Here is a 21,697-nt window from a genome sequence, read left to right as displayed (position 1 = left end):
TTAGAATTTTTTTTTTTTATAAAAAGATACACTTAAATGATGGGAAACCAGAATTATCCTTTCTCCTTTTCTCTTAACTCTTCACTTTAGAAAAATAGTCTATGAGAAACTTAACCAAAATATTATGTGAAAAATTGTAATTATCATGTATATTTTCTGGTTATCTCCCACCTCATAAAATTGACATTTCTATGCAAATAATACACCTAACGGAATTATCTGTACTCTATAGTCTCCTGTCAGCCTTTGGCTTGACTATTTCAGATATGTAACCATTATCTTAATCTAATAATGATTTTAATTGGATTTTTGGGTCAAAGGAAACACTTAAGCTAGACGTATGCTGACAGAATGTTATTAATGGAGACATAAGATGATTACAGTGAATTAAAGGAAATAGCTTCTATATTCAGTGTAAACTCTCTCTTGGCATTCAATGTCCTCCCAGTTATTAACTCAGCCTATCTTTGCAGCCTCACCTCTTTTCACCTCTAAAAACATTATATCATTGTGCCAAACTGGATACTTCCTTAAACTCAATCAATTATCATATCTGTGATTGTAATTTGATGCCTGGGATAAGATGCAATTCACAAATGAGCTATTTGGCTAGGAATTTTCATTCCTAAGATCCCCACTTCTTGAATTTATAACTATGCTCCCTGAGCCTGTCACCCACCCCTAATAGTGTCAGCACCCGACCTTTGTCAAATATCTTGCTCCGATTGCCTTCCTAGTTGCAGACTCAGAGTTCCTGACTTCATACAGAACATTTCCACAAAAATGTCCTTCTGATGCCTAAAACTGCATACCCAAGACAGAATTCAGTATTTTCCAAAGGCATTTCCACCCCTTTCCCAACTGGGGAATCATCTAATCAATACTCATTCCTGAAATCCAGAAACCTATTGATATAAAATATATTGATATCAAGTCCAGGTATCTTTCTGTATTCATTTCTTTGTATTTCCAGTGATTATTCTTTTTTTTTTTTTTAAGATTTTATTTATTCATCAGAGAGAGAGAGAGAGGCAGAGACAGAAAGGGAGAAGCAGGCTCCATGCAGGGAGCCCAATGTGGGACTTGATCCTGGGTCTCCAGGATCATACTCTGGGCTGAAGGCGGTGCTAAACCACTGAGCCACCTGGGCTGCCCTCCAGTGATTATTCTATTTTTCTTGCTACCTCTAACCTAAAAATCTCTCAGCTGATGCTTGACCTCCAAACTCTTCCCAACCCATTCTCTCCACTGCTATCAGGATTATTTTTCTAAAATACAGGTTAGAGGGCCACCTGGGTGGCTGTCGGTTGAGTGTCCAACTCTTGGTGTCTGCTGAGGTCACGATCTCCTGGGTTGTGGCCTGTGTGGGGCTCCTCTGTGTAGGGAGTCTGCTTGGGGATTCTCTCCCTCTGCCCCTTCCCCCATGTGCACGTGCGTTGTTGCTGTCTCTTTTTTCCTCTAAAATCTTTAAAAAAAATTTTTTTTAATATTTAAGAGATAGATTGGATTATATCACTTCTACCCAGAAACCTTGATGACTTTTTATTGTCTATAGCAGTAGTGTCCAATAGAAATATACTGTAAACTACATGTGTAATTTAAATTTTCTAGTAGCTACATTTAAGAGAGTAAAATGAAACAGATGCAGTTAATTTTAATTAATATATATATTTAACCCACTATATCTATGATTTTTCAATCTAGTCAGTATAAACCGATCACTAAAATATTTTACAATTTTTTTCGTACTACATTTTGGAATCCAGTGTGTTTTACATTTAACAGCACATCTCAGTCCAAACTAGCCACATTTCTAACTCAATAGGCACATCTGTCTATTGGCTTCCATATCAGAAAGCACAAGTCTATAGCATAAAGTTTAAAATTCGGGACGCCTGGGTGGCTCAGCAGTTTGGCGCATGCCTTCGGCCCAGGGCATGATCCTGGAGTCCCAGGCTCAAGTCCCACTTTGGGCTCCCTGCATGGAGCCTGCTTCTCCCTCCACCTGTGTCTCTGCCTCTGTCTGTCTGTCTGTCTCTCTCTCTGTCTCTCATGAATAAATAAATAAAATCTTCAAAAAAAATAAAGTTTAAAATTCTTGGATCATAGGGGTGACTGGGTGGCTCAGCTGGTTAAGCACTCAACTCCTGATTTCGGCTCTATCATGATCTTGGTCCTGGGATTGAGCCCCACAGTCAGGCTCACATGCTCAGCAGGGAGTCGGCTTGAGGATTTCTCTCTCCCTTGGCCCCTCCCCTCCCCCACCCCGCCCCGCTTGTGCTCTCTCTTTCTCTCTTTTTTTTTTTCTCTCTCTTTCTCTTAAATAAATCTTTTTTAAAAAATTAAGTTCCTGGATCACAGTTTTTGGCCCTCCACAACTTCAGCATCTGTCCTGCATTTTTCAACTTCTCAGCACTTACCCAAACCCCAGCCACACCTAATTGCCCGCCATTCTTTTCCTGTTACTACTCTCCCTTGCCTGTGGAAATCTGATTTACCTTCCAGGGCCTAATCTGTATGCTTTTTCTTAAACAAAGGCTTGCTCCATTCCCACAGTGCCCCGTATAGCATTAACCATTTGTTCTTTACCCCCCTATAGCAGCATTTATGGGAGCTGTTTGTCTAGTTCCTATGTGAGTAGTCACTGCCCACTAGAGAAGATGAGCTTCTCACAGGCAGGATGTGTCTCCCTCAGTTCTCTATTCCTAGTATTTAATGTGGCCTCCATTTGCTCTTAGGGATATTCATTCTGCACTGTTTCATATCTTTGGTATCTTAAGCAGTCTCTCCTTTAACAGTTGTTTTCTTTACCTTTGAAATGTATTCTGAATGAAATTTCTCTATTTCTAAATTAATTCCACGGTTTAAAAGGTGTTCTCCTTTTATGGATAGAAGCTTTTGCTTCTGCATGAGAGGAAATACTCATTTCCTTGTAGAAATAACTGCCTAATATGAATTAGACTAGGTTTCAAATGTACCTGTGGTAGGTTATTCTGGTTTTAGCCTAATTCTAATCCCAAATAGGACTCTTCCTATTATATAACTTGTTCTTTGTAAGTAAATTATTTATGTATACTAAGGCCTTTTTCCCACAGCTTTATTGAACAGTTCATATGCTTTTTGGATCTCATTTTTCCCCTTAAAAGAGTTCACCAGTGGAGCTTTGCCGGGTATCTTTTTCCCATAGAAAAGCAAACAGGTGCTTGAAAGGTTACACTCTATTCTGGGAGAAATCTGATTAATGTTGAAGGGCTGTGTCAGGTCAGACTCTATAACCTGCTGACAGATTATTTAGTGAGTGCCAGGATCAACTCTCAACATTATCTCAGATTTTAATGGTTTTCTTGTAAAGGGCATTTGTAGATGAAACCACTTTGTATTTAAAATAAATTGTGGCTCTTAGATTAGAGACTGGTTAAAGAGAAATTCTTTCCTCAGGCAGGCAGTCATTTGAAAAGAATGAATGATTCATCAGATGGAATTGCAAGGATTATAATTGCATTCTGTATTTTAACACAAATTGTTGCATTTAAAATAATAGTGAGGGGTGCCTGACTGGCTTATTTGGTGAAGCACGCAGCTCTTGGTTGTGAGTTCCAGCCCCATGTTGGGTATAGAGATTACTTAAAAATTAAATCTTTAAAAAATAAAATAAATAAAATAATGGTGAAATTTTACCCATAATATTTCTCAAAAGAAGCGTCTATTAAACTATCTTAAATTCTCTTAAGAATTTCCAGATTTGGGGGATCCCTGTGTGCCTCAGCGGTTTAGTGCCTGACTTCGGCCCAGGACATGATCCTGGAGTCCTGGGATCGAGTCCCACAGTGGACTCCCTGCATGGAGCTTGCTTCTCCCTCTGCCTCTCTCTCTCTCTCTCTCTTTCTGAATAAATAAATAAATCTTTAAAAAAAAAAAAAAACAGGTTCTTTAAAATGTGTATGAAAGGTTGAATATGATGTGGGGTGGATGTTTAATGTTCAGCAAACCTTAAAAATTATAAAATTCCTAATTAATGTTTTTATTTTTTTAAGCTTTTATTTATTTATTCATGAGAAACACAAAGAGAAAAAGGCAGAGACATAAGCAGAGGGAGAAGCAGGCTCCATGCAGGAAGCCTGATGTGGAACTCCATCCCGGGACTCTGGGATCACACCCTGAGCCAAAGGCAGGTGCTCAATCATTGAGCCACCCAGGCATCCAATATTTTAATTTTAATTATAAAATCAGTACATGATCATTATAAAATTAGATGTCAAACAATGTAGAACAGTATGAGGTAAAAAGTTAAAATCTCCCCATTTGTTCACTGATCACTTTCAGTCTTTTATTTCCAAAACTACTATCAATACTTCTTATAGGTCCTTCCAGAAAGGTTCATATATAGTCATTTAAATCCTTAATAATGTATATATCTGATCTCTTAGTTCCCTCAGTTTGTTTGAATTTAGTAAACAGAAATTGATTTTAATGTTGAACAACTAGCTTAGTGTTTTGCAAGGGGTTGAATAGGAGATAGTATGATATTGACTTTTGATATCTTACTTTCTTGAACACTAGTTTCCTCTTGGTAAAGGAGTCTTGTGGAGACTCTGAACTCATCAACAGCTCTATGGACCTGTAAAATCTCTTTACCATTGCTATCCAATAGAAATACAATGTGAACCACACATGTCATTTTAAATTTCCTAGTATTTGCATTAGTTAAAAATAGAAACAGGTGAAATTAATTTTAACCTTTAGTACATTATATCCAAAATATTTTTTACTAAGTTTTCAAAATCCAATATGTATTTTATACTTTTGAGGACTTCTTAATTTGGATCAGCACCATTTCAAAGGCTCAGTAGTCCTGTTTGGTAGTGGCTGTTGTGTTTAGTGCAAGCCTGTTCAGAAAGGATAGAGATTGCCTCTGAAAGAGGAGTAAAGAGGATGGGGTATGTTTTTAATTTTTTTCTTTATTTCACAGTTACTGACCAAAATTTGAAATTAAAGTTTGCTGTGTTGGATATTCTAAATGATTGCCAGCTCTGGCTAGCTGTATTTAGTATCAGCACTTTAAAAAAAAAAATCAGTTTACATTCTTATAAAATTGAACAAAGATTAATAAGTAAATTTTTTTTAATATTTTATTTATTATTCACGAGAGACACAGAGAGAGGGGCAGAGATACCGGCAGAGGGAGAAGGAGGCTCCATGGAGGCAGCTCAGTGTAGGACTCCATCCCAGGATTCTGGGATCACGCCCTGAGCCGAAGGCAGATGCTCAACCACGGAGCCCCCCAGGCGTCCCAATAAATAATATTTCTATACAAAGATGATAATCTTGCTGAAATTGAACTCTTGGCTAGTAGGCAATGTCACCCTGTGGTAGCTCACATATTTATTCATCAACATATGAAAGATCAAATTCTAAGTAGAAAATAAGGATTAAGAGTATTAGTGTGTATAATACATTAAATTTGGGCACTTCTCATTCTGAATTTCAGGGTAAATTTAGGTACTAGCATAGTAGGAAAATTAACTGTTAAGACAGAGATAAGAATTCCTGGGAAGTCAGCAAGAGCATCCTTTTAATGTAATTTTGTTTTGTTTTGTTTTTAGGAGTTGCAGATGGTGTAGGAGGATGGAGAGACTATGGAGTTGATCCGTCTCAGTTCTCAGGGACTTTAATGCGGACATGTGAACGGTTAGTAAAAGAAGGACGATTTGTCCCGAGTAATCCCATTGGAATCCTTACTACAAGCTACTGTGAGTTGCTGCAAAATAAAGTACCTTTGCTTGGTAAGTAGATATACTATGTGTTTTCCTTTGTAAAGAAGCTCAAGAGATGGTTAACAACAAAATGAAAAAAATCACTTAGCTGCCCAGCTTTTTTTCTGAAGCTCTTTATTAAACAGAGTTTGAATGAGAAGCTGTGAGCATACCAGAATACATACTACTGCTTTGAGGAAATGTAAATAGGTATAGCCAATTTGGAATTACAGAATAAAGTTAAGTGTAAATAGATAGTATGCCCTAGCAGTTCCACTTCTAGGTTTATACCTTTAGACTAGAGAAACTTGCATATCTGTGTATTAAGATAGGTACAACTATGTTCATAGTAATATTGCTTATAACAGCAGAAAAATGGGAACAACCTAAAAAGTCCATTTATTGTAGAAAAACACATTTTGAAAGGGAAAGACTTAAAGCTGCATGCAATGCTCAGGAACATGTTATTGAGAGAAAATAGAACATTGCAGAATACCACCTAACAGACTCCATTTTCAAATTCAGAAACATAAAAAAGTAAAACCATATTGTTCAGGGATTCCAAAATATGATAAAAGAAGAAAGAAAAGTGGTTGTATAATTCAGGATAGTGGTTCTCTCCCAGGGAGGAAGAAAGAGAATGGTATCTGGTATGTAAAATTAAGTTGGAGAGTTCAAGTTGCAGATGGCACCCCAGACTGCTAGCAGGTAGCTGATAAGTCTATGAAATAGCATGGCACAAAATAGATCCCCGTTAATCTTGTATTGGAAAACTTCCAAATACCCAGTGTGTGTTTATCTGGTATGCTAATGGAGCATCTTTGGCTAGGCTTCTACGTTTGTTTGTTAAATGGTTTCCTGGGAACTTAACCCAACAACTTACCCAGCCTTCTGAGCAGGCTCTCAGAAGGGTGTTATTAAGTTTCTGCTTATTGCCAGCATCTTACTAGAAGTAGCCTCCCTCCCTGTCACCATCCACATGGAAAATCAACCTCTGTTCAGTGTTAATGGTATCTCCTTGTTGTAAAATTTTGCCTTCGATTTAAATCTTTTACAAGAAGGGGTTCTTTCTATCACACTGCCATCTTCTGTCTCTGTGCTGTGACTAATCAGCTTTGTTTTCCTTCTAACTGAAGGGAAACCTTGTCTTGAGGTTTCAGTATACCGCTTTGTCTTAATCCGCTATTTTGGACATGCAATCTGGAGCTTGCCTGGCACAGTGAAACATCCTAGATTCTATTTTTAGCACCTCTCTGTCTACTTGCAATATGACTTTGGGCAAACTACTTAACCTTTGACCCCCTTGTTTCATTTGTTAAATGGAGGGATTTTTTTTTATGAAAAGGAACAACTCAAAGCTTCAGGCAATATTCAGAAACATGTTGAGGGAAAGAGGACATTGTAGAATACTATCTAATAGTCTTACATCTAACAAAGAGCCTATAGACACAGATTCTGGGTCCCAGCTCTCACATGTTCCCATGAGTTCTCTGCTGACAACCCCCTTATCCATTTACTGAAAAAGCAGTTGGAAAACACCTGTCCTAATTTTGCACTTTGAAAGCTTCCTTTTTTGCTGTGTTTCTTCCTTATCCCTCCTTCCTTTCCTGTCTACACTCATGTAGTTTGGAAATCTTAAAATAAATTTAAGGACTTAATAGAAGTTTTCTTATGCTGAATATTATAATCATTTTTTTTCTCCTAAAAGACATGTTGAAATAATCCTTCATTACTGTTTGACATATATACACTTCTCTCACCTAACACACATACCTCTGACCTGTTTGTAACTAAAGCATTTTTTGGCAAAAACAGCCTTATTGAACCTCAGATATAATTGCAAATGATAACTTTACAAGATTAAGTTGTCTTTCTTTTAATCTGCAATTGCAAAAAAGCCTATAACACAATTCCAATATAAAGGTCAACCACATATTTCTTGAGAATCTCTTGCTGCTTTTAGATCTGGATTGACATCAGAAACCCTTAAATGGAGTTAAATCTTATGGAGCCAATATATCTTAAGAATTGAGGGGTCAATCCTAATAAGGTTCCTTCTTTCTCTGCTGCACAAAAGGTTTCACAGTTTACAAAATTAGAGCCCAGTGATAAAAATATTTTCATTTTGGGTTCCTTTCTGTATTGGTCAATGGTCTGAACATCTGACACTGTAGTTCTCAACACTTCTTTTCTTCTTTTCCTGCTTGTTCCTCTCTAAGTACATAAGGATAATGAGTTCTTCTCCCAGTATTAGGCTCTCAGGGCCTTAGCCATGTGCACACTGCAATTATTTGAAGAGGCAGAGGAGGAGTATACACTCCAAGCCTACATGATTCTATAAGGCTGAACTTGCCTTCATTGGTGCCGCTTTGCATATTAAAGCTGTGTCATTCACAAGGACCGTTTTGACTCTAACTCAGTGGGTGACGGTGACAGCCACTGGGGTAGCAAAATGATAGCCTGAGTATGTCAGTGAGTAATAATGAATCAACACAAGTCCTTCCTGCCCCAGGATTTTCAGGGCTCTGCTACTTATCTGTCATTTTTCTTCCTCAGATTAATCCCATCAGCTTTAGAAGATCTTTTGTGTGGTGATTCTATTAATGAAAAATGATTAGAGTTTTTGTGCATTGAGTTAGGAAGGAAGGGTAATTGGTGATCTTACCTCTAACATAAGCTATGCAGCAGGTTATCTGGCACTAGTTAGTTACAGTACTGTGTTTTTCTCTGATGTTTGATGGGTAGAGACTAGATAGCTTAGCATTAGGCTATCAGGTTAGATAACAAGAAAATGGAATTTCTGAATGTTGTGATGAGATAAATGCTTAAATTTAAGTGTTTTTATATTTTACACATTTTCATCAAGGAAAATTAATAACAAATTTTCCATAATTCTATTAAGACGACTACTAATATTTTAGTGATTATGCTCCCTGATTTTTCTTTCATGTATGTTTGTGCATAGAATAATGGTAATGGGGGACTCCTGGGTGACTTAGCAGTTGAGCATCTGTGTTTGGCTCAGGGCGTGATCCCGGGGTGCTAGGAACGAGTCCCACATCAGGTTTCCCGCAGAGAGCCTGCTTCTCCCTCTGCCTATGTCTCTGCCTCTCTTTGTGTGTCTCTCATGAATGAATCAATAAAATCTTAAAAAATAATAATAATGGTAATAGGAATTGTGAAACTGTGCTTACAGCAGGCCCCGTGAGGTAGGTTCTTTTGCTTTTATTTCCTATTTTGTTGGAAAGAAACTGAGCCCTAGAAAGAATAAGTGACTTGCCCACCGTCACACAGCTAGAAAACGACGGAGCCCTGGGATTTAACACAGCTGGTTCCACAGCCTGTTTCTTTTGTTTTGCTTTTAACAGTCATCTTAACGATTTAGCTTTTGCCTACTGTTGGTTTATTTATTTTTTTAATTACATTAAATTTTACTTTTTTTGATGTACAGTTTAAGTTGATAATACTTTTTATTTAAGAAAACTTTAATACTATCTTGATGTCTACTTGTTTCACTTATCTTCCATTTTCAAGTATATTTCTCTAACAATTTTAGTGGCTACCAAATAGCTAACACTTATTATGTGTTGCAAGTGTTTAATATGATTTAACTAATTTTATCCTGACAAACAACACTAAGAGCTAGTTTTACATTCTCCCTATTTTGTAAATGAGGAAACAGGTGCAAAGAGGTTAAGTAATTTGCCCCAGGTCACACAGCTAGTAAGTTAACAGAGCCAGCATTCAGATGCAGGCAGGCTGACTCGAGTCTATACTCCCAAGTATTATATGATAGCGTATAACCTTCTATTTCATGGATGTACTATAATTTATTTAACCAGTCCCTTAATTTTAGATGTTGAGGTTGTTTTCAGTTCTTCTTGATCTTAAACAGTGTTTTTGTACTAATTTTGTTTACATCTCTAGTTGTTTCTTAGGAATTGCTAAATCAGAGGATATGCACTTTTTTCAAAGTTATGCTGCCCTTTAGAAGGCTGTGTAGTTTTATTCTCTTGCCATCATGGAATAAGAGCATGTTCCGTGGACTCTTGCCAACACCATGCAGTACCCTTTTTTGGCTTTTGTTAAACTAACAGGCAAAATGGCTACTAGTATGATGATGATTTTTTTCATATACTTACCATTTACATTTACTTCTTGGTGAACTGTTTATTTTTCTACTTTGCCATTTTTTCTGTAGGTGTAAGTTTAAATTTTAGTACTTGAAAGCAGTCTTACTAGTTGTACATCAGCTTTTCAGTCTTGGGAAGGTCACGTGAGCTGTGGGCTACAAAGGTACACAGAAGCTTTTTGCTTTCTGCTTAGAATGTGGTCTCTTCCCTCTGAACATCAGTAGTTTCTATAAAGTGAACAGGATGATTCCATAGGCTACTTGGGAAAATTGGTCTTGTCACTTCATAGTGAGTCTCCAGTGAAGTTTCTTCATGACCTCAACAGATGGAAATTTGGTTAAAAATTGTAGTTATATCCCTGTCTTAAATTTTAGTGAATTTTGCAGAGAAGCCTTCCTGCCAGTGACTAATGAGAAATGTCAGGAAAACATAACATTCTTATTCTGGCATTTAAGTATTAAAACTTAATATCTCCACAACATGCTTTTGAGCATTTGGCATAGATTATAGAACTACTGAAATGAAATAGTATGATTAAATACCAGCCATTTTTATTTGTTTTCTATGTTTCCAAATGGAAGAATTCAGACTTCAGAGGCTTGCATACTATATATAATATAAATAAATCCCTTTTTCTTACCCCATCGTGTTGACCCTGATCAGGTTACTGTTGCTATTTGTTGGAGATAGAAGCATGACTAAGACAGGCAAAGAAGGTTCCAATGTGGCATGTTGCTTTTTGAGATGATGGAATCAAAATGTGGATGCAAAGATAGCCTAGGAAGAGAAAATAAATGGAGATCATTTTTGTTTCTAGGTAGCAGTACTGCCTGCATCGTGGTGCTGGACAGAACTAGCCACCGCTTACACACAGCAAACCTGGGTGATTCAGGCTTTCTGGTTGTCAGGGGTGGTGAAGTTGTGCACCGATCAGATGAGCAGCAGCATTACTTCAACACTCCATTCCAGCTCTCAATTGCACCACCTGAAGCCGAAGGAGTCGTCCTGAGTGACAGGTAATCTCCCCTGTTGGTCATTAAGGGTGAGCAGGGCATGGCTCATCTGCATTCTCCTCCCATCCCTCTTAACTACAGTGGAGATGGGCATTTTTGTCATGTGAGATAAGAAGGCACAACGAGAATACTCTCACCAAAAGGACCTTTTAGTTTGACTTTGAAAGATATTTTGCTGGCTACTACAGCCAAGTTGAATTCAAATAAACACCCAATAATTTGACAAGACTGAAAATCTCTTCAAGCTTACAGAATATCAGTTTTTCGTACCAAAACCAACATATGGTTGTATTTGTTAAATTGTGCTGGAGAAATGAGTCATTGTCCATGCATGCCACTGCCTGTACGATATTTTGCATATGTTATTAGGGAAGAGTTCAAATAGACATCTGCTTTATTTATCAGAATAACTTCCTGATTCTCAGGGCCTCCTATTATATGCATCACATAGAACTTTTAAATTGTCAAGACATTTTCAAGACAATAACTACTCTTTTGAATCAACTTTTACAGTTTATCTTTTCTAAGATGAGAGTACAGAGTAAAGCTAAGACAGCCTCCTATTCCTCTGCCTTTAACAACTTTATAGGACCTGGCACAAACCTTGCCGTGATTCATAAATGTTGCTAAATGGGTAATGAACCTTGTGTAAAAATAGAAGTAGTCTTGCAAGTGCCTACTGTCTCTACCTAATAGTTCTTTTTTTTTTTAAGATTTTATTTATTTATTTATTTATTTATTTATTTATTTATTTATTTATTCATGAGAGACACAGAAAGAGAGAGAGACAGAGACCTAGGCAGAGGGAGAAGCAGGCTCCATGCAAGGAGCCCAATATGGGGCTTGATCCCGGATCCTGGGATCACACCCTGAGCCAAAGGCAGAGGCTCAACCACTGAGCCACCCAGGTGCCCAACGATAGACTTTTGATGGACAATCCTGAATACCTAATTATATAATACTTATTCCAAATTTAAAAACGGCAGTGGCAACTGCCATTTTATCTTAGTTTGCACTCAAGATCTGGCTTAATAAGAACTATCAAGTTGAGGGACATGGCTTAGTGGTTGAGCATCTGCCTTTGGCTCAGGTCATGATCCCGGAGTCCCCAGATCAAGCCCCGCATCAGGGTCCCAGCACGGAGCCTGCTTCTCCCTCTGCCTATGTCTCTGCCTTTCTCTGTATCCCTCATGAATAAATAAATAAAATCTTTAAAAAGAAAGAAAGAGAAAGACAGACAATTGCTGACTCTTAGAGAGAAGGAAGCATTTTTTTTTATGTCAGGTTAGGGTAGGTTACCATAACTGGAGGAATATTTCACTATAGGCCCTTCTTCAGTTGGCTGTAATATATATTCATATTAGCCATATTGGAATGAGGAGAAAGCAAAACCCCAAGGGCTTGGTGGATACCAGGTTCAACTAACAGTTACAGAGAGTAGTGTTTTAATTTTCCCTTATTTGATTCTTGTTGTTTGGCTTCTGAGTGCTAGAGCTGCCCTGCCATATCTCACACACTATCTTTGGGACCATCTGATTAGGGTAGTACTCTGCCTGGCCTGCCAGTGAGGTGGAGGTTGCTTCCCTGGAACCCACAGACAGCTTGTGAGCATGTGACTTCAGCTCGTGTTTCAGTGCAGTCAAAAGTTTCCAGCGGCACAGTATGTTCAATCAAAATGGGCAAAACTGCAGCTGGCGGAACACCAAGCTCATGGGTGGGAGTGTTGGGAGAAGAGGACAGACTGTCCAATGGTAGCGAGCCTCGGCAGGCGGGATAGCAGAGGACACTCCTAGGGAAGAAAAACCTCAGCATAAAATAGAACTTCGCTGCCAACCTGGTCATTAATCTAAACTGCTAGAATCTGATTTGTTTCCAAAGTCTGAGCAACTGGGAAGTATCTTGTATTGTTTTTCTTTATTCCACAGAAGAAATCGACCTGGTTTCCATCAGCTTTACAGTCTTTTTCCTCTGCTGCAAGATAGCATTTACATCCTATTTTACCTAGTTCCTCTTATCTAGAAAATATAATTTTAACCTTAATTTACATGTTTTCCTTTAGTAACTGTGTTTACAAAGTGGTTGTGGTAGAAATGTGTGAGTGAAAGTTCCTTGCCAAAGCCCATCACAGAACTTTTAAACGCTACTTCTTTCCTCAGTCAAGAGAGGGTGAGCCAAAAATTTTCTGTGTACTTTGTGTAGATCTCTCGTAGGCATTGGTGGGTTGTCTGTTTTTATGTTTACTCTTCACATATTTTATAACATGTCAGTTACATAAGTTTTGAGGTCTTCCTGTCAAGTTTAGGGTACTTTGGTTCTGGCTCCTCCTTTCTGGGTCAGTGTGTAAATTTTTTCTTTGCACTTGTTGCCTAATTATAGGTTGAGGCAGACTTAGATATTTCAACTTTCCCTCACCTTGGAGGCTTGGATTCAGTGAAGCTAGCCTTTGGAAATGGCTGAGAACCAGCCTTTGAGAGGGCCATTAACTCTTTGAATATACAATCTTTTCTCTTCTCCCCACCTGGTGTCCCTTCCCTACCCCCCAGTTCTGGTATCTGCTTTCATCAGGTGTTAGAGAAAACAAATCTCCCATCTATCTTTTTTAAAGTTTTATACAAAAAGATGTAGTGAAAAACCTACCTCCTATCTCATCCCCAGCAACACAGTTTCTCTCAGAGACAGCCAATCTATTTCTTGCATCATTCCAGAATTATCCTCTGCATATAGAAGCATCTGTATTTATGGATCTTCCCCTGACACACACACACACACACACACACACACACACACACAGTTCCTTTCTTCATTAACAATATATTAAGGAGGTTCCCCTCCCACACAATTTGGAGGGTTATTTACTTTGTTTTCTTCCTTTATTAGATATTTCTTCAAGATCTACTATGTGCCACGCACACTAATAATTAAATACTTATGTGTGGTGAGCATTCTTTAAGCCCTGAGAGACCAGTCCTTATTCTGCCTTACTAGTCCACACTAGTAATAATACACTTGTGATAATACTGGTAATTACTAGTATATAGTAAGAAATACAGTGTAGGTATTTCATGTGAATTCTTACAGTATCTGTATTTGCAGGCTCTTTTCCAGAGTGCTCTATTGTTCCACTATGCTGCAGCCTCCTGAGAGCTAGAGTCAAGCCTGAAGGGAAACTGATGAGTAGAAAAATGAATAAGAGAGGATGGAATTTGGCTGTAAAGAATTAGGAAATAAAGACTCATTTCTACTAGGACTTTAGAGGCGTGTTAGAAAAGAACCCTTCCTTCTTTTAAGCCATATGTGACTAATCATCAAACTCAGTTTTACTTAGTAGTTTTAGTTAAGCTTTTGAAATATTTATATCAGATTCTTCAATTAATTTTTTTCAAGGTTAGGAATTTCAAAATGACTAGTTTTTATTATTGATTCTGTTATTATAAATTGCCCTTTTTTAAAGCCTCATTACATTGTAACCTAGTGCCTGTTGAAAACTTTGAACCTTATCTCTGAAGGCCTCTCGTAACTTTGCCCCTATCCTGTCCTTGTCACAGCCCGGATGCTGCTGATAGCACATCTTTTGATGTCCAGTTAGGAGACATTATCCTGACAGCAACAGATGGACTTTTTGACAACATGCCTGATTATATGATTCTCCAGGAGCTAAAAAAATTAAAGGTAATTAACTCAAAGGTTGGTTCATGGAAACAGTGGCCCTCTCTGGGCAGCTAGGTTTTATTGGTTTAATTGTATTATCTCTTTTTGTAGTTTTGGACAAGACTGTTTTGAGAATTTAGGAAAATAATGGTTCTGGTCATTCAAGCAATTGTAAATGGAAATATTCATAATTGGAGAACTTGAGGGAAAAAGAGATTTCTCCCCCATACCTATAGTAAAGTGGTAAAGGTAGGAAAGGCCAGATGAGAAATTTCTTGTATTTTTTTTTAAGATTTAATTTATTTATTCATGAGAGAGACCCAGAGAGAGAGAGAGGCAGAGACACAGGCAGAGGGAGAAGCAGGCTCCACGCAGAGAGCCTGATGTGGGACTTGATCTGGGGTCTCCAGGATCATGCCCTGGGCTGCAGGCGGCGCTAAACCGCTGCGCCATCGGGGCTGCCCAATTTCTTGTATTTTTAATGGTATTGGCTCCTGATTGTCTTTTTCTCCTCTCATTCTTTAACAAACCCAGCAGGTGTTGAGGTTGGGAAAGACAGGAAATCGCCATACCAGAGCCAGCCAAGGGCAGCAGGCAGCTAGGGGCCTTGATATGATCTGAACTGTCACCAGTAATGAAACAGTTTAGACTTGGCCCATACAGAGAGTGGAAGGAAGTGAAAACCAGTTTTTCCATATTTTCCTGGCTTTGTAAGAGTACAAACTCTAGGGGAAATAAGTGTTTTCCTATGTTCTTACCACTAAGCAGTGTGACTTTAAGTTTTTAAAATTGTTAAGCAGTGTTTTCCTCACCTTTAAAATGGGGGTTACCACAGGTCCACTTTATAGGGTTGTGCTGAGGGTTAATTAAGACTGCATACGAAATCCTCAGAGTCGTGCCTCATCTGCGGAATGCAGTAAAAGGTCAGGTGCTTACATGGTGCTGATACTGTGCTCTGTGTGGTGATGGGGTGGTAAGTAGAAGTATCACATTCCCTCCCCATATGGAGCTTATATTTCTAGGGGAGGGAGACAGAAAATACAGAGAAAGAAATATATGGTGAATGTTGGTAGTAAATAAGAAAAATAAAGCAGGGTAATGGAACAGAGAATAAAGAGGGCTGCTATTTTAGAAATTGGGCAGGGAAGACTTTTTGAGGAGGTGACATTGAAGCAGGGGCCTTTTATTATTTATACTGAAACTATCCCAAATCTTAGAATGTTAGAGCTAAAATGGACCTTGTTTCCCATCCCCATTTTACAGATGAGAAAGTTGAAGCAGCAAGCATAAGGGTATGACTCAAGATTACACAGCTAAACAAGAATCTTTCATCATGATATAAAATTCTAAAGGTATTTTCGGTAGGACAACTGGCAGCTCTTACTCAAAGAGCAAATTATGGTTGGCCAGGGTTGCATTCCTAAACAAGGAAACTTTTGAGGTCATCCCTAAAGTGCTATCAAAATCCACCTTTTCAGTCCCATCCAATTTTAGCAAGAATACCTTAAGAATTCCAAGTGGGGAAAAAAGCAAAAATGAAAATCCAGACTTTAGGACCCAAGGCCATCCTAGCAAAGGGTGACATCCGATTGACATCTTGTGCAGGCAGCACTCACTTGTGGTCTTGTTCATTTTACTGAATATGTAATGTTGTAATGTCTTCTCTAACTATAATATAACTTAAATGGTGGAAATTGTGGTTAGATAAATGTTACTGTCTCAAAAAGTGATATCTGCAAGAAGTATACTTACACGCAGAAATCATATGAGGCATTTTGGTAAAAATAACTCCTTCATCCTTTCATCTTAGAATTCCAATTATGAAAGTATACAACAGACGGCAAGAAGCATTGCTGAGCAAGCCCATGAGCTGGCCTATGACCCAAATTATATGTCACCTTTTGCACAATTTGCATGTGACAACGGATTGAATGTGAGAGGTAAGCATTCCTTAGGAAGGTTATAGGGACTAACTGGGGACATAGTAGGATGGGAGTATTCTGGGCTCTGTGGTGCAGTAAACTAGCATACTGGGGTGAGACGGTGACGTGTCCTGTTCCAGCTGTGAACCCATAGCTTTGAGCAAGGTCAGCAGGCCCTAACACTGGAGGATTAGAATAAGTGCATGTCACCATGTCTTCCCCACAGAGGATGCCCTCCAGAACTGAACTTCATTGGCTGTAGAAGCAGGTGGAACCTGAAGCCCTTTATTGCCAGCACTGCACTGCCTGGACCTGAGCCCAGAAGGCCTCCAAGTCCACCTAGAGGCCCTGGACATTCCTAACAGTTTAACATTCTGCCCTTCACGGGTCTGACATTTCACTTCTCCCTTCCTCTGGCTTTGTGGGACTCGTTGACAATATTTGCCTGCCAAATTACCACAGCAGATTTTGAAGAGGGAAGCAATGTTAAACTGTCCTTGCCTAAGTCCTCCTCTCTACTGAATGATACGTAACTTTGGGAGCAGGCCAGTAGCTCAGTCTTAGAGCTGGGATGACATGTTGGTGCTATCATATCAGAACTCATGGAGTTGGTCAGTTTCTTGCTGATACAATATTATGACATGTAAAGCATTTCTTAGCCCTCCAGGAAGTACTAAAATAGAAAAAAGCACATGCCATAGCTGTTTGGCAGATTAGAATACAAGACTATTCCTAGTTTCAAAACATTAGATATGTTTGTCCAAATTAGGATTGTCAGTAGAAGCATGTAACTTTCTCGTCAGGCAGAATTTATCTTAACCAGATTTTGTCTCTACTGTGATTGCTATAAACAGAGGATATGGTGGCCATTTTAATGGAGCGCCTGTTGTAAAGAAGCAGTGAAGATTTTTTTAGACTTCATATAATTAAGTTACATGTAATTTTTTTAAACTATTTCACTTTATCAAATATGTTTTTTCTACTAGAGATCAAACCAAACCTCTCTGAATCGCAAGCATTTGTCCTCTTAGTACTTTTTTAGGCTTACATTTTTAATTGACTTTTCCTTTTAAGATGTACGAAGACATTGTCATTTTCATTTTCATTTTCATTTTAGGTGGAAAGCCAGATGACATCACTGTCCTTCTTTCAATAGTGGCTGAGTATACAGACTGACTTGCCTTAGTGTCAGCTCTGGCCTTCCTTTCATCTTCCCAAATTCTCCCCTGCCATGTGTGCTGATCCTGCTGGCAGGACCATGTTTCTTTGCCACTGATCTCAATGGCCAGTGATGTAAAGCCTTTGCTTGTCTTTTTGAGACATGGTTGAGATCTTCGTGGAGAACCACTACTGTCATTCACTAGCTCATATCTGCCAGCCATTTTGAAGAAAAGCAAGATTTGAAGATCGACCTTCACTTCTTACCATCCTTTTTCATGATGGGATGGAGGTTTTCAACACGAACATGGCTATTATGTTTCAAAAATGGTTTAAGTATTGAAAATGAGCGATGTTGGTAAAGTGAATTCAAAATTATAATGCGTAAAAGGAATTTTAAAAGTCTAACACAAATTGTATGTTATGGTACATCTACTAGAAACATACATTTACATTATCATCAAAAGAAATGTTAAACGTGTACTATACATACAGTCTTTGTTATGATGATTGGGTGTGGCTTTATGTTTTCATTATAAACTCCTATTTTTCAGGGGCTTATAAGTCTGCTCTAAAACCTTGCTCTGGATTATGAAATCTTCATCCTAGGAGCTTTTTTGTTACAAATCAGAAGAAAAATTCAGTTTAATTTTGTTGATGCAAATGGTTTTTGGTTTTTAAAATATGCCTAATTGTGCTCCTGATGAGGAAAGTTTTGGCAGTTTATTGATTAGTCCAAATCACAGGCTGATGGCCTGATCTGCTGGAGGGGTTGGGGAGACTCCCTGCCAAATTTTTTCAGTGGAAATATTAAGATCATAAAACTCCTCAAAGCCAAGAAATGTAATGTTATGGCTGAAATTCCCCCCAGCTGTCTGATACAATAACCCTGTGCAGGAGCCCTCTCCCTACAGGCCTAATAGAGAACAGACAGCTGTAACTGAATTTTGTTGGGTTTTGATGGTCCTGCTACTGCTAGTCTCACTCTCAGACTTTTCATTACTAGCCTTGCTATCCGTAGAGCATGCACCAAATTCAGGGAGTCCGTATGGAAAGAGCACTGTGGGCAGTGGCAACAGCACAGGAGTTCACAAAGAAAACTCCTAGGGATGATTTGACATTTGCATTGCCCTACACAGAAATTTAGGGGTTTCTGAATCAAGCTTAATGTTTACAGTTTCCGAATAGCCATCTTGCAGTGTATAGTTTCCTTATAAAACTACCCCGCATTCAGTTCTCCCTTTATCTGCAAGCTCAAACTTATTTTTAAGGTTTGTGTACAAGTCGACTGCTGTAAAGATATATATTTTTGGGTCAGTTTTTTTTTCCTTCATTAACTTGGTGGTAGAAAAAATATATACTTAGAAATCCTTAAATTAAAGCCATGTTTTATATATAAGTCAGGTAACATTGGTGTATAGATGAGAATGCAATTAAACCTGATGAGGATCTACTGGAGGAGAATACAGAAAGTGTCTTTCTCTCAAGGAGATACTTATTCCCTGGTTTATTGCATTAAAACTTATGTTTGAGGTTACCTCAACTTGTTTTAAAAGATTTTGTTTTGTGAACTTGTACTGTATATTTGAGTAACTGTCAAGCTTTTGTTTTATTTAAAATTGTTTAACATGTACCATGTACATGTCATTACTATATTTCAATGCATCATGCTTGTAACAGGCATTTCATTTATAATAAGAATGAGTTATTCATTTGTAAGCTGTTCAGTAATTTATCTACTATTCCTAAATTGGCATAATGTTAGATATCTATTTTGAATCACCTTTAATTACATGTCAGAATGCCTTAACTACCCTAACTTGACAAAACAGAATTCTTTGGTAGAGAAAATAGCGGACAGGGAGGGGAGGGACGGGTGGAGGGAGACTCCATTTAAATAATGAGTACCCATCGTGCTATGATAAAACATGGAAGCGTGAGTGGCAAGTGGCGGGGTATTTATTTTGCACAAACTGTTGCAGTCTCTGTGTATTTAAAAAGTAAAGAAAGTTGCATCCAGAAGGGTTTTGTTGAAAGGAATACATTTATATTTGGGCTGGCAATTTCAGTTCTTTTGTTTGGGTTTTTAATTATATCTGGTCAGAGGTACGTCGCCTTATGATCTGGATCTATTTTGCATTAATTTTCCAATGCTTACATTTAATTCCTTGTAAGAGCAATGCTGGTCAAGTCACTGGCTTTTTTCTGCTCTTATTAACCCATCAAACAGTCTTTATAACGCTAGATTGGTGGTCTTTTACACAACTCATTTAATCAATTCAGTTATTTGTTTTTTTGGCTTTTTTGAGAAATGACCATTAGAAATCAACAATGTGTTTGTGTCAGTGATATTGGAAACAGTGGGACAAGAACTGAGTTTCACAATGGAACTGACTTTGGACCTGGCCCATAGATTAGTGACACAAAATACTTTCTCTATTTTCTTTTTGCCCTGTCCTTTGTATTTTATGCACTTAATTTTATGACCGCCGGGGTGGGTTGGGGGTGGGAGGGGTGATGATCAGTTGGAGTGCTGCTTACAAGTAACTCTCCTTCCACTCCCAGAAGTCAGAGGCTCTGCTGGACCCATACTGGAATATTCCAGGTCACAGAATCCAAGTCTCTGTGGGGTGTGACTGAGATATACCACTTGGTGGGTCTGATTCTGAACTTAATGTGTGTTAATTGTATTTTAAATCAAGCAGTATAAAATGCATACACATTTGCCTCATGTACTGGACTTTTATAACAAAAGAGAATTTGGATTTCTAACTTACAAATGGCAAATTATTTATCCCTCTCTGGATGCACCAAAGACCAGTAAAAGTTTATAGCTTTTCCATCTATATTTATAAAGCAATACTGTATTATAAAAATCAATATTTTTATCACATGCTTGAAATTTTTATTTTATTCTGTTTTAAAATGTGCACTCTAAACATATCAGAACCTTATTTCTTCCTGTGAATTTAAGCTGCCTGCGCACAAAAAATTTACTGAATGGATAATACAGTAGAGTCTATAGGCTCTTAAAAAACTGAAAGAAGAAATGGGGGTGGGGGAAACCAGTTATTTGTCCTGAATTACTGTACTGGCTTGACATGGTTGATAGGTACTAAATCACAAAAGAATCCATTCCAGGTATGCATGTCTGGGGGGTGGGGGTGGGCTGTGTCTAGAGTAGAAACTACATTTCAAGCTTTGCATGATGGGAGAGTGTGTCTCCTCTCCTATCAGCTGCATTTGTTCTGGCTAGAACAGTAGCCTTCAGTACCACCAACCTACCACATCGAGTAACAAGGCAGGAATTGTGGGAATTCACTGAGTCAGTTTTCAGCATTTTGGAGATTGTAAACAAGATTGGCTAGAACTGTAAATGTTTGTACTTTCGAATAAGTTCATGGTTCCTTGTCACCTTATACCAGCGCTCTTTGGTAGAAGCTACAGCATCCAATTTCCCTGGAAAAAAATCACATTTCTCAATATATAAATGTTAATTTAATTTATATGTATACATATATGTAAATCTGCTTATAAAATTGAAAATATGAAGCAGAAAGCATTTGGATTCTATTTGTTTACAAATATTCTTTGCAAAATTGAACTTCTCAACTAAAAATCAACAGTGTCCATGTCAAAATTTTAAGTTAGCAGGTAGTTTGTGGCAAAGATGGCTAAATATTGAAGCAAATTTGAATTTGTGTATACTAATGAGCTGCTTTTTTCTGTTGAGACTATCATTATTTGTCTTACCCAAGAGGCAATGACCTGAATTGGATGTCTGAAATATAACTTATGCAGGAATAGTTCTGTAAATACATTTAAATAAACTGTAAAGATATTTAATAAATATAGTATTTATACTAATCTGTGTAACTCCTCTTAATTTGAACCGTAACTAAGACACCAGCCCTAGACATTCTGTTGGGTCTCTGTCACGTCCTCATTTCCAAGCCTCTTATCATTCTAACAGGGACTCCTTACTTCGTAGCTATCATTTTCTGTCTTATTAGTTTATCCCCCTTAGCTCTTTTTCACCAGCTGGTTTACTACATCAGTTTAGTTGCCCC

At 38.0% G+C, this 21,697-nt stretch overlaps 1 protein-coding gene across 2 annotated transcripts in view; it reads left to right on the top strand.

Moving 5' to 3' along the window:
* PPTC7 (protein phosphatase targeting COQ7) overlaps positions 1–21,494 on the top strand; it is a 38,322-nt gene extending 16,828 nt beyond the window's left edge. Inside the window, exons 2-6 of one of the 2 annotated variants that reach the window (XR_004809610.2) lie at positions 5,604–5,783; positions 10,704–10,902; positions 14,445–14,568; positions 15,811–15,899; positions 16,358–16,489. Coding sequence is in view for 1 of the 2 variants with exons in the window: in XM_025473910.3 (XP_025329695.1) it covers positions 5,604–5,783; positions 10,704–10,902; positions 14,445–14,568; positions 16,358–16,487; positions 17,587–17,645 (692 nt within the window). In the remaining variant the exon portion in view is untranslated. Of the gene's footprint in view, positions 1–5,603; positions 5,784–10,703; positions 10,903–14,444; positions 14,569–15,810; positions 15,900–16,357; positions 16,490–17,586 lie in introns of those variants that run through there. The other variant, XM_025473910.3, reaches the window with a different exon arrangement.
* The last annotated feature ends 203 nt before the right edge of the window (positions 21,495–21,697 follow it).

The sequence above is a fragment of the Canis lupus genome, chromosome 26, assembly GCF_003254725.2.
Source record: "Canis lupus dingo isolate Sandy chromosome 26, ASM325472v2, whole genome shotgun sequence".
In the NCBI taxonomy this organism is placed as follows: domain Eukaryota; kingdom Metazoa; phylum Chordata; class Mammalia; order Carnivora; family Canidae; genus Canis; species Canis lupus.
The sequence above is the reverse complement of the archived record's forward strand: the minus strand, read 5'-3'. Positions and strand labels throughout refer to the sequence as shown.